The sequence below is a fragment of the Aplysia californica genome, unplaced genomic scaffold (genome assembly GCF_000002075.1).
Source record: "Aplysia californica isolate F4 #8 unplaced genomic scaffold, AplCal3.0 scaffold00524, whole genome shotgun sequence".
NCBI classification, from domain to species: domain Eukaryota; kingdom Metazoa; phylum Mollusca; class Gastropoda; order Aplysiida; family Aplysiidae; genus Aplysia; species Aplysia californica.
Window position 1 is genome coordinate 75,895 of NW_004797794.1, and position 14,048 is coordinate 89,942.

The 14,048-nt window shown below is 38.6% G+C and overlaps 1 protein-coding gene across 1 annotated transcript; it reads right to left on the reverse strand.

Annotated features, from left to right (window-relative positions):
- Positions 1-244: 244 nt before the first annotated feature.
- On the reverse strand, positions 245-14,048 carry LOC101852039 (ras-related protein Rab-4B). Its single transcript, XM_005106278.3, has 7 exons — positions 13,899-14,048; positions 7,147-7,227; positions 6,594-6,708; positions 5,061-5,123; positions 4,518-4,672; positions 4,106-4,201; positions 245-2,632 (listed from the first exon to the last, which is right to left on the reverse strand). Exons 1-7 carry the CDS (start codon positions 13,912-13,914, stop codon positions 2,517-2,519), a joined length of 642 nt encoding a protein of 213 aa, XP_005106335.1. The 5' UTR covers positions 13,915-14,048; the 3' UTR covers positions 245-2,516.

Here is a 14,048-nt window from a genome sequence, read left to right on the forward strand (position 1 = left end):
AATTAGCAACTGATGAACATATAATCCATAATTCGATTTGCTAGTGATTTTGACAACTCATAACATGCCTCTCAAGAACTTGCTGCCTGAGGGAGAAAAAAAAACTTTTCATAAAAGGAGAACTGAACAGTCTAAAAGTTGTGCTATTTAATGAAATGGAACTGCAACCAGTTTAAAATGAGTTTTATTAATCTTATCCACTGCATACACTCAAGTGCAAGAGAACAGTCTGTCTTATATTATATTTTTTTTTAATCTGTATTTTTTCTTGAGAAAACAGCAACTCCGACAGGACATGAACCTTGTCTGCAGCTGATTGGGTTTTAGAAAAAAACAACCCCATTGCAACACCCACCCTCCATTTTGTGCTAATGATAATAATCAGCAATACAGAAACATGGCACTCTATTTTCAAGAAAACAACTGAACTTTTTTAAAGACGAAAAACGAAATTGACTTGCAACATATCTAGTCTGATATTAATTTTTCTGTTACAACTGCAAGAATCTGAGACACACAAGTGAAAGAATGATTAGCTGTGAAAGGCATCTAAGAGTTCAGATCTGTTCTCTCAGGTTCTATACTACATGAGATGTCTGGTCCAGATACAAATCTAGCAATTGAATAATGATATTTTAAAAAATTAGACAAGACAGGGAGCAAAAGAACAGTCATCATAAAACATATTCTTGTAGGCATCTGGTAACCTGAGCAATCTGCAAGCATGTCTTTATGTCTAGAACAGCCTCTCAATTGACAACACTCAGCAACAATACTATGCAACCCCATTTATATATAATGTATAAACCTTCTCTTTCTCACCTTAAGTGTGAAAAATGCATTACACAATCAGACAATCAAGTGTGGGATGCAGACAAAATGAGAAAGCCCCAAAAAGCACTTTCTTTACACAACACATACAGATAGTCCCAAATAAATTTTTTATTTCATATTTTCTCATTGAGACCACAAAAATAAAAATCATTATTTATTATTAAACTCCTATACAATCTAGATCTAGATTTACTTTGAAATTCTGGAGAAAAAAAAAAGAATGTTTCATTTTCTTTTTGATTTATCTAAAAATAAAGTTAAATTGAAGCTTACATTTTCCAGAGGATTCTTTTTCCCCAATCTAATCAGCTGGGTTTGACTAATAAAATATCATAAGTCGAAACCAAAAACAAAAAAAAATCCAATTTGAGCTTCCATATCTATTCAATAAAAAATCTCAAATAATGGAGGGCTCAGAATCCTTCTAATATTAGACCTATTCCACATTTCATTGCAAATGTGTTGTTTATATGTCTAATTTTTGTTTTGTTTATTGAATTTTCTCATCTCAATTCCTAATTCAATGATGATCAAACTCCTTAGATCAACTGCAAATAGCTATTTTTGAAAAACCCAAATTCTTCAGTCCTTGGTATTTTCTGAATAATCTTAACATATATTATAGATACAAAATTGTTTACATGTGTTACGAACGGCAAGACTCGGTTTGGTAGTAAAATAATTAATTCTCACACCATAAAATCATTTTGGAAATAAAATCTCACAGCACATGCTTTATAAATATTTGTTTCTTCTAACAAAAATAAAAAAATAAATTATAGTATACGTAAGACTCCAAGACCTGTCCATCCTCTGTAGCATGTCCCTTTCCAGGTTGCCCTGCGTAGCGTGTGCTTTTCCTATTTTGTGCCAAGGATTAAATCAATAAAATTTAAAACTATTCTTCAGGTGTGAAATGTAAACTCTGAAGGGAACTAGTGGGCAAGGAGTGTGGAAAATGCGCGTGCACAATACGAAAAGGACCCGCTGCTGAGAGCAACCCAGAAATAGACACTCTACGAAGAACCAACATGCTACAGAGTCCTACATAATATATGCAAAAACAAACGGTCTTAACAATTAAATGAAAAGAACAATAGAGACACCTGACAATGCTTTCACATGCATCAGTGATCAACCCTAATTCTATCACCTCTTGCTCCTCCTCTATGCATAAGGCACAGAGTCCAGTAGAAACTTTCCCAAAGGTGTAAATATTGTGAAGTATTTTAAAAAATTGCGATCCTAATGGATGTGTTGACATTACTCCCGATGGTGACTCCAAACACATTACAAATAAAAAAAGAAAAAAGAAAAAAAAAACCACACACCCCTAACAAATGATCAGTACTACTGTAAACTCACACCAAAAAGTTGTGACACTAAGGCCATAACATCACATATTGTGGAGAAGCTCAGCAAAATGCAGCCTCATGCATACCACGTCTGTCACACTCCATACATATCACACAGCATTCGCTTCATCACAGAAACTGAGCAATTGGCACTAGCGTCCCTCACATATAGCACACACTCCCTTTCACAGAAAGTAAGCCATTCCACAGAAGTAAGTTCCAAAACAAATGAGTTCCACAGAATTAAGTTCAGAAACAAAAGAGATTCCCTCCCTGCTCTGTTCACATGCTGTTGTTTTCTTTCTTCTTTTTTTTTTTTGTTTGGTTCTAGCAGTTACAGTCAGGCCGAGCTGTGCGAGGTTGGAGTTTCTCTTGTCTGTGCATGCGTCGTAGGGCATCACCGTACTGAATGCCTGAGCCCATACGCTCTGGGTCCAGCTCACCTGAAAAATTTTAACTTGTAAGTATAAAATTTTTTCGGACACACAATGCGGAAAGAAGCATTAGAGAACATTGTAACAACAGGAAAGTTTGATGGAAAGAGAGGTAGAGGCAGACAGAGGGAAAAGATACTGGACAAGATGACAACATGGCTGGGAGCAGCAAGAACAACAGACACCATTGCTGCTTCGAAAGACAGATGGAAGTGGAGGTCCATGATCGCCCACGCCAGTCGGCAAGGCACCGGATGATGATGATGATAATGTGAGACAAAACACTGGCACTGGAGGGGGGGGGGGGGGGGGGTGCGGCACACAACTTGCTCACACACATGCCATGGAGTATAACTGAACAAACAAAAAAATCTAATAATACTAAAGCATCCACTGACCACCTACATACAGAAGACATTATTTTAAAAAAATGTATGTACTAATCCCAAGCTATCAAATAAAAACACAATGGTCCAATGACAGGAGAGTCTACTTAATTCAAGCACAGTTAAGCCACTGATCCATCAAGCAGACAACAGTGGTAGTTGGAAGGAAAATAAAATCCCTGGTTTTTTTATCATCTATTTGAGCAATCTCTCTAACTGAAAGCACAGTTAAACTGAACAAGCAGGACAGTGCCAAACTATCATTGGCTCTATCATTATTTAAACTTTCGACATAAATCTAAGGTCAAACACGATTTTCAGTTTAGTTTTAGTAGAGTTTTACGGCACTGGCAACACAATAAGGTCAAATAAGTGCCGAAGATTTCAGGTGTTACAAGAGAGTAACAAACACAAAAAAAAAGGAGGGGAGATAGAGACAATATATTTTTTTAAAGGAAAGAAGAAGCAAACCGCACCAGAGCACCCGCCAACCACCCACGCATGATTTTTAAAGTGAGTAGTCAATACAACAGCAGTAGCATCTGTGCGAGTGAGACTCAAAACACATGAGCCTGTAGTTTCTAAACAAAGAAGGAACAGGTACTATGTATACTAAAATTGGCAAAGAATACGATGGGAATTTCAATAGAACAATCTTCTGTGTACACTAGGGTACACTATACCCAATCCCAAGAATGGAAAAGAGATAATTAGTTACTCAAGACCATGACCGAAATTCGTAACTTGAAGAGACAGTTGAAATCCCCTAAAAATCCTATCCATCATATGCTTTTAGGCGTTATTTTTATTTTAGTTGTTCAGTGCCTACGTCTCAATGAAAATAGTCTATGTGTGTGTGTGTGTAGTGTGTGTGTGTGTGTGTGTGTATGTGTGTGTGTGTGTGTGTGTGTGTGTGTGTGTGTGTGTGTGTGTGTGTGTGAAGGGGAATGAATAGGGGATTGTCATTATAATACAGAAAGATATGTAGGGGGTTGTCTTGGCAGGTGGTCATTAGAGCATGTTCAACAATATACACTAAATAAGCAAATACTGAAACAAAAATAAATTATACACCGTTGTAATCTCAAATACTTACCTGACTCAATCTTTGTCAGGATGCAGCGGGCACATTTGAGAAATGTTTCCTCCACATTCTCTCCAGTCAGAGCACTTGTTTCAAGAAACATCAGCTCTAAAAAAGTCGTAGGGAAACAGACAAAATAAAACACAAATAAAACTGTAATGAGAAATGGATACATATTGCAGATACAATTTCATGATCCAGCAAAGTTTGAGGATTAGATTCACAACCTTCTAAATTTTGTAATGGGTTATCTGGGAAAGGGTACCTCAAAAATAACTTTTACTTGAGGCCGCCAAGAACTTTGCTGTGTCAGACACTATTTCCCTATTTTCTGAGGTGCATTGAAACATTTACTGCAGCATAAACTGACCCCAACAACTGTTTTTGCTACAACTGGAAAGCGCTTTAAGAGTGATACACTTACCATTCTCTTGAGCAAAGCGACTGGCCTCCATGAATGTAACTTCCCGCTCTGCTTCTAAGTCCTTTTTGTTCCCGACAAGGACAATGACAATGTTTGGGCTTGCCAATGTGCGTGCATCTGTCAGCCAGTTGGTGAGGGCATTATAAGTCTCACGGCTGGAAAGTTAAAAAAAAAAAGCGTACTACAATCACAGGAGACATAATTTCACATCAGCCTCAATAACATAACAATAGCCTTGGCAGATTTTCGTTTTACAAGACCGAAAAAAAAAAAATGCTGAGAAGCAGCTTAGGAAAAGATGAAAGAACAAAACTGAAAAAGACCATCCATTTATATCTATAACTTTACCAAAAAAAGAGAGAATAATGAAAAACATTATTTGAGAATATCATAATCCAAATGGAAGAACAAAAGAAAAGAGCCTGACAAATATTCTTAAAATCAAAATGAATGAAAGTAAGAAAAAAAAAGGGAAAAGAAAACCTCAGGAAAAAAATAGTTAAAAGTGACAGATGAGAGTACTCTCTTTAATAAGTCACCAACCTTGTGATGTCATACACCAAAAGAGCTCCAGCAGCCCCCCTGTAGTAGCTGCGGGTCACTGACCTATTGGAAAGATATACACAGATGAAAACTCTTAGCACAATAACGCATTTTCATCAATGAGTCTAAGTTACTTAAATCCACCCTAGATAGCAAGGGGTGTAAGGGGTGGGAGGGGGTGGGAGTGTGAAGACAAAAATTTGGCTGAAGTAAGCTGATTTTGAGTTAAAGGGATTACAGAAAAGAGCAAAAGATGTTCTGTATGCACTTTCCAGAATAATCTTACAAAGGCTCGGAAAGGTAACCCTTGATTGGGGAAGAAAAGGAAGCATGAACTTAGCCAGCCTTCAAAACTTGCCTTAACTGTCTTCAGTAACAAGTATGCCACAGGATATAACAGTTTTATACACTTTTCTTTAAACAGGGTCGAGGAAAAGGATGTTGGAACTTCACCTACAGGTTTATTTGACACATAAATAGAAGAAAGAAACCTGCAGACCTAAATAAAATGGTAAAAGTAGTCATGGTGTCAGGTTAAATAAGGTTATGCAATGTGAAGTTCTCTTTATCAAAGCAACCATAATGGAATGTCAATATATAAATTGTAGAAGTTTTAAGCCCGCATCTACACTATTTCTATTATGGATATGTGCAGCTTCAATCCTGCCTGTCAAGGGGATACGACATCCAAAGGCACTTTGCACAAATTTTCCTCACTTCACCCAGGTGGAAATGGGTACCCAGCTATAGACAGTGAAAGATCTTGTCAGTTTGATAGTATTTGAGTGCGTGAAATCCGCAGCTTGCACTGTATGCTTCTGCGGAAGCTGAGAATGTTTCTGAGTGTTCTCAGAGGGTCTGCTGGGGTAATAATGGTTGTAAAGCGCATAGAGCAAGCTCTTGAGCATGGATATGCGCTATATAAATGCAATTATTATTATTATTATCCAAACAGAGGAAAGGAAATGTTCTTTAACATGTACCCTGTGTGCGTCACCGAAGAACCAAACTGCAACACTACAGATGCAAGCTTAAAATGAAGAACAAACTACAAAAAAAAAATGTTCAGTCATGACCTACAATTCAAACCATTTTCTAATTTAGCGGTATCAACTTTCTGTTGATAAATCACACCAAACTAACATTAGCCCCATGAAACATGATTAGCTTCAACACTTCACAACAAATAAATAACCAAAAATTGAATACACTGATAAAACAATTCTACAAAAACAGAAGAGCGATTCTAATAATAGTGTAGATAAGCACCCCTTATTAAATATAATAGGTAGAGGAAATTGAAATATTTTAGTTTTAGTTATAGTAAGAGTTTTACGACACTTGCAACACAATAAGGTATAAGTGCCAAAGATTAGAGGTTCTACATGAGAGTAACAAACATTAAAAAGAAGGAGGAGAGATCAGGACGATAGATGTTTGATAGGAAAGAAGGAGTAAACCACACCAGAGCACCCGCCAACCACCAACTTGAAATATTTGGATAAACTGCATTGTCAATGTTGTCATTCTTACCTGAATCGCTCCTGGCCAGCGGTATCCCAGATCTGTAGTTTGACAGCTTTGCCACCAACATTGACGACCTTGCTGCCAAACTCTACACCAATTGTGTGGTTTGAATCTTGCTTAACTGTAAGAGATAAATATGGACAACATGCTGTACAATTTACAGTTGGACAAGGTTTAGAAAGCATTAGAATTACAGTTGAAATTGTCTGAGATGGTCACCCATTGACAAGGAGAATTTAAGTGGTTGTCATAGTTGGGTGGACGTCTTATATTGTGTCATTTTAGTGTGGGAAAAAAATGCAAGGGAGGAATAGGGGTGTAGCCTTTTATACAGATAACTATCTGTTACTGGTGGCTTTAGGGCGGGTCTGATAGTTGTAGGTGAAAGAAATTTATGCAAATCATAGCAATGACATTGACCTTCAAGTTATCCACAATAAGACTTTTTAACACATGATGAAATTAGCTACTTTGAAGAAACTGAACTTAAATATGATACAGGTAAAAAGCATTCACACATAACAAAGAAAGTCAGACAGAGAATTTTTAAAAAACTTACATTTGCTTTCAATAAATTGATGCAGAATGCAAGACTTCCCAGCTCCTGCACTTCCAATAACAAGGAACTTGAATAAAAACTCTGTGGAAAAAAATTACAATTGAAGAAATTGGAATCAGAGATCTACTTCAAATTTCAGCAGGCTGTTATGTGAACTTGAATGAAGCGAAAACTCCATGATCATAGAATGCCACACACTCTCAAAACCTCCTCACTCGACAAACAATACTGATCAAACAAAAAACACACATGACTATGACATTTCAGTTTTACAGGAGCTGTGAGTGGGACAGTGATTTGTCAGAGGGACAGCAAATCTGACATCACAACTTGAAATTAAAGAGCAAAAAGAATGACTGGTAATTTTAAACCTATCTGCACCATTGCTTCTTAATTTTATAAACCAAACTACAATCTTTCGATAAAATAATGTTTTCACAATCAGGATGATCTTGAACAGAGAGTGAAAGATAGCGCAGCATGACGAGAACACCTATGATGGCTAGGGAAGGAGTTCCGCAGAAGGCCGGCCGATCAACGGCACACAAAAGAGGGGATATTTTGACCGGGGTATCCAAAAAAGTTGGGTTAACTATTATGTTTTGTGGCTTTAGCGGGGGGGGACCCCGCACCTCCCCGGCTTTAGCGGGGGGGGGACCCCGCACCTCCCCCCCCCCCCCCGTCGGAATCTTATAGTTTTTTCAGCCCCCTCCTTCCAAAATGGAAGTCCCATATTCTCAATTGTCAACGGAAAAAGGTAATGGCGGCTTCCACATGACTCAAATTTGTCCTTGACTGGAGCTGTCAAATGTGCTTTGCTCTATAAAAAATAGCTCGCCTAGTCATCAAATATCGAAGTGATTATTTGGACTTGAGTCACATTGAACAAAAATTATATTCGGACTCTTGTCCCTCAATATTTCCAGTATTTAGGAAATTTTAAAAGATTATAATGATAACAATCGAGACGTGAGCTTTAATCCAGTTACTAGATCTAGATCTAAACTTGCCCTCCCAGCTTCATTAGTATGAACAGAACAACCAAGTTGAGTTGACCTTGCGGGGGGCAAAGATAATTATGCCGTAAAGTGAGATTGCGCGTAGTGATCACACACTCTCGGCTTGCAGGGGGAAGAGGTGTTGGGAAAAGGCAACGGCTGTCGATTTTGTGCGATGTGATTTTTTAAAAAAAATTGATTGCAGAAAAACAATAAAAGTAACACCAAAAAAAATGAATTTATATATGCGGAAAGACAAATGGTGGTGGAAGTAATAATGATGCTGTTGTGGTGGAGGAAAGACCCTGAGTTGTCGGTTACCGTGTACGTAGACACTGTCATAGGGCAATGAGAGTGCAGTCTTTTGACTTTTAACACAATTACACAGTCCTAGTAGGTAATTCTAGTTGTGTTTTCTAATTCTGGTTTTATGACTGGGGTCCGAATAGAGCTGGCCGTCAAATATAGCCTACCAAAATGTAGTCCTAAATCATCAAACGGATTATATAAGTGCACCAACTCTTGTATATCGTCGGCAGAGAATTCTAACCGTCTAACTCGAAATTTTCTCGAATTGCTTTTTTCCTTAAAATAGATCGACATAACGAATGGCTACGTCCTATTAAAATCTAGAACAATTTTGACAAACAAAAGTCTTGTTTTAAAGAGAAATTCTAACCGTATATTCCGACTGGCTTCCGTGACTGAAGAATTCTAACCGTCTAATTCGTTTAGGTAGTCCGCCATTGTGAAAACGGCGATAACGTTTTGCTCTAAAGGAGGCGTTTGATTATAAATAAAATGTAAAATCAGAAAAGGCTGCTTTTGTTAAAGGGTTGGTCGACTGTGTCGAGCCTGTGGAGAAAAAGGAAAGAGAAAGCAGAAGTTCGTGGTCCATGAAGTACCATCTGCGAGTGAATGGGGCCAGAGTCAAAGAGTGCACGGTTTTCTTTTTAAGTCCTGTACTTTGTTACTAGTGTGTTCACATTGTTCTCACATGTGGATTGGGTGTAGCAGAGGGTGAGGTTCCAGTTCAGAGAAAAGGGTTAGGGAGGAGACTACAACATCAAAGGTACTTAAACAGTTTCTTCGTGATCTGCCCAAGTTGCCGCCTCACTATTGCCGAGGGACTCCAGTAAGTTATACTTGGAACCTGTTTTCCAGAGCTTACAGGCAGTGTACCGCCGTTTGTATAAAGAAAAGTATGAGTGTGTGTATGTGGGGGGGGGGGGGGGGGGGTATGTGTATGTTATGTCTCAAATGAATTCGAAGGTGCTCTTACTGCAAATAAATTTGCTCCTTGTGTGGTTGATTTTTTGTCGTCTGATTTGACTCCAAATCATTATATTCAGATGGATGTGGTTGTATCAGAACTGCAAAGTCACAATGAGTTCTGCACTGTTACATTTCAGCTCTGTCAAAGGTAAAACTGTAACATTAAAATTCCTGGAGAAGGGCTATACACAGATGGAGTTGGACAGAGCTCACAGCACATCTACTACCCAGCTGATTATGTCAGGCTAATGGAAGAAAGTAGGAAAGTGAAGCCATATGTAGTCAAGTATTTGACTCATTGTATCTTTTCTGATTTCATCAATCTAACCAACCAGAGTTTTCACACCAGATGGTCAAATTAAATACAAACTGAGATTTGATGATGACTGGTCACATCTGCCTTTGAAGCGTGGCGAGTCCACAGACATTCTCCATAAAGACATGAAGGGACTGCCTCTGTACCAGGGTAGAAAGTTTGATTCGTCCATAGAGAACTTTAATAACACATGCAAGAAATGAAGTCTGTTGTGCCATCTGACTACCACAAGTTCTATGACAATCTAGAATTGAGTACGTCACCAGTGAGCAAGTTAAAACCCACGGTTAAGTCTAATTTGATATGCAGTGTATTGTGTTTTGGTTTATGTAGTTTATTTTTAGCTAACCAGAGCTTTAGCTTCATTGGGTAGATTTTAAAGCGTCATAATGGTGCTTGGACAAGAGGATAATTCATTCCTGTTGACACTGGATGCTGCTATGGCATACCTCATCTTGATGACTTTCTATGTAAAATGTGTTATTTAATTAGGCCATACATTAGGTGGAGATGCATTATATGAGGTTTAGTTGAGCTTAAAAAAAAATCATATTACTTCTAGAGTCTTCCAACCAAGTTAAACCATGTTTTTAGAGTTAGAAGCATTTCAGTTTCTTCCACTGGAGAACTGATGGGTCGCTTTTCCATCTTGCTCAACTTCGAGCCAAGACCAACATCAACAAACCAAACAAGAATACGAGACCTTTTCTTTGCCGGTGATGCTGCTGTTGTAGCTCATAATGAATCAACCCTACTAATAATCCTGTGTTTAAGAAGATTGAGATGGCTGGGCCATGTCAAGAGAATGGACGACAACCGGATTCCGAAGCAATTTCTCTATGGACAACTTGCCCATGGAAAGAGACCAAGGGGAAGGTCAAAACTGAGGTACAAAGACATCTGCAAAAACAGATTACCTAAGCTTGGAGTAGATGTCAGCGTCTGTGAAGAAATAACCAAGGACAAGAAAACATGGAGCAAAATGATTAATGAAAGAACTATTATGCTAGTGACTAGAGAGCAAGCACTGCGACAGAATCTGCACTTCAAACAGGAAAAAAGTAGCCATAAAAGAAGCTCCATGAAGACAATTCGTATACGGAAATTCTTCTCTGCCCCCCCCCCCTCACCCCCCCCCCTCTCTCTCTCTCTCTCTCTGTCTCTCTCTCTTTCAGACCCCTCCCCCTCTCTCTCAGTCCCTCCCCCCTTCTCTCTCTCTCAATCTCTCTCTCTCAATCTCTCTCTCTCTCTCTCTTGTAGCTAGACAAGAAACCAATCCTTCTCACAATTTCCTTGAGAATGGAGGATCAAATAGTAGCTTTATAGTAAAAACTTAACGACGCACTTAATCTGTCGACAAGCCCATTGCCTAATTAGAATTATGTGGAAATAAAGTGCGATGTTCAGTTTTAGATATAATAACAGTATTATTGTTAGATTCTAGATCTACAGTACTATGTAGTACTAGTTAGAACTTTTCTAGTAGGTTTCCTATTGGATTGACTGCAGGTGTAGTCATTTCGAGTTGTTCGGTAACACTAAATTGTCACGATGACTGAGTTAGACGTAACGAAGCGCGTGGCGTCCCCGCCAGGTTGGAGAATTTTAAACGAACATTTCGTTCGTCGACACTTGGACGGTTAGAAATCCAAAACTGAGCGCTCTATCCGTATAACTCTGGTTTAGGACTTAAAATAATAAAATTTCGGCAATTTTGTTTTAAATACTTAAAAATAGAGTCATGTATTCCAGTCTAGCGCATTTAAAGACAGTAAGTCCCCATAAGAGCCTTTGAATTCAGTTTTTTGTCTCTCCTGTAAAATTTACGAAATCGGAGTTGGACGGTTAGAATTCTCCGCCGACGATATATAGTTTACTCAGTGGACCTTGTCACGGTAAGTGTCGGCCCTCTGCGCAACTCCTCCCACGGCTAGTAGGTCTAGCGCTAGCATTGTGACTGAAATATTGACTATCACGAGAAATAAGTTTATTAGTTTCGCAGTGGCTACGTTCACAGTTCACAGCGACGTGAATGTAGAGGGCAGGCTACGTTCAAGACGCCCTGAATGCAGTTTGCAGGCGCTGTGTTGAAGCTACGTTCACGGTACTAAAGCTTCGTTTTGGGGGAGCGTTCACTGCCGGTTTCAGAACCAGTTTTAGTCAGTGACGACAGTGACGTATATTTAATATTTTGGCCAGCTTCAAGAGTTCCATCCCATGAGATGAAGGAAAACAAAGCGCCCTTACAGAATTAACGTCGGGATACAATATGGTAAATGGAAAATTGGATACGGTACAATGGGAAACAAGAGGTGAGAGATGGGAAACAGAACGTGGGATTCAGAAGATGGGACTGGTCATAAAATGTGTACAATAAAATGACTGTATTGCACCGGGTTTCCCCCCAGTCAAAATTTTAATGAATAGATCTACTGGTCCGAGATTCTCCACTGAGAGATATTAAAAACTGTGGAAAATCATGAATTCCTAAGGTTGAGACATAGGCAGTCCGCTGGTCCGGTATTCTTCAATCTTACCTGGAACACTTGAAGCAGGCTAAAATATTAAATATATGTATACGTTACTGTCGTCATTGACTCAAACTGGCTTACTTAACTCTTCATATGTCCGGTGAGCCGGTGGCAGCGGCTCAGCGCGAAGTGGGTTTGGCAGGCGATCCGCTGACACCGGCTCGCTACACTAGCCTTCATTAAATACACACGAAACTAATATTTTATAACATCAACTGAAATTATGGTCGTAAATGCCGAAAATAGGTATTTTTCTGTTTGTACTTTCATTTTGTAGCGTTTGTGCGGGCGCGTTTGCTAGATTTGATGGGTTGTTTCCAAACAGCAGACTTTTTGTGTATAATTTGTTTGTGTTGGTTAGGGAGATTATCATGGCTGGAGATTGCTCCTGAAATAATTATAGTGACAGTTTTCTTGTTTGGATTATACTGAGACAAAGTTTTCATTCCATTTGAATATTATACATCTAGATCTAGATGTTGGATCTTGTTGAGGCTCTATTCAGGTTAGTTCATGTAGGCTTATATGTCTATGTGAATGTGACTTTTTTATATGTGGTTATTGTACACCTCATCTTACACCTGGAAACTTCAAATAATTACTCAAAATTACTTTGAAAACGTGCATATAAAGACACAGTTTTCATGTTAGGTATATATTCAAACAAAACTATAAATGTAAGCCTTTGAGTTATTGTATAACAAAGTGTATTTATAGAAATCTAGATCTAGATCTAGCTGTGTTTACACTTTTCATGCCGAATGTCGGTTCTGATACATTTTATTATTTTGGTGTATTTCAAAAGAATGGGCTTCATAGAAGCTACAGCCACCATAGATCATGTAATCCTAGAATGTATTCATCAACATTTTTGCTTCTTTTACTTTGGCTCTGTGTTCAAGTTTTATAAAGTTACACCCCTATTTGTGTGAACAGAGTTATGTAATATTGCAACATTTTTTTTGCTAATGATAATGGCCTTTTACTTCAATAGTCTATTATTATTCTTCAATGAAGGCATCTAAAATGAACACCAATAAATGCAACTTTCATTTCTGAACACAATCATACCAAAAGTTTTGATGTGGGTCTAGTAGATTGAAAGTTATATATAGACATTTGTAACCCCCCTACTGCCTACTGCTGTATTGGGAGGCTTCGGTCAGAACAAAAATCCTCTACGTACATGAAGACTAAGAGTTAAACCGGCAGTGGACGCTCCTTCTAAACGAAGCTTGAATGCCGTGAACGTAGCCTCAACAGCGCCTGCAAACTGCATTCAGGGTGCCGTGAACGTAGCTTCAACAGCGCCTGCAAACTGCATTCAGGGTGCCGTTAACGTAGCCTGCCAAATACGTTCAAGACGCCGTGAAGCCGTGAACGTAGCCTTCCAATTTAGTTCCATGCCATAGGCGCAAAAGCATTGTGTACGGAGAGTGAGTCTTTTTTGTGCATTAAACAAACAACAAGAAAATAAGACTTGTTTTTGTCTCAAACTCCAAGACCCAACTCTGTCTCAGTCTCCAGAGGCATTTATTAGTCCTGGACCTGGCCTGGACATTTTAGATTGACGATCTCGCCAGACAATTACATGCATTTTCAACAAAGATGTAGAGATCTACACCAACATACCATACGACTCAGACATATTAAATTTTCAAAATATCTCCAAGTCTGTCAAAATCAAGCAACGTATCGATTGCAACTTGTAACTGATCTCTGCTTAGTAATAACACAGCTCTTTTCCCTGTCATCCGCGTTGATGTCATGTAGTTGTTTATT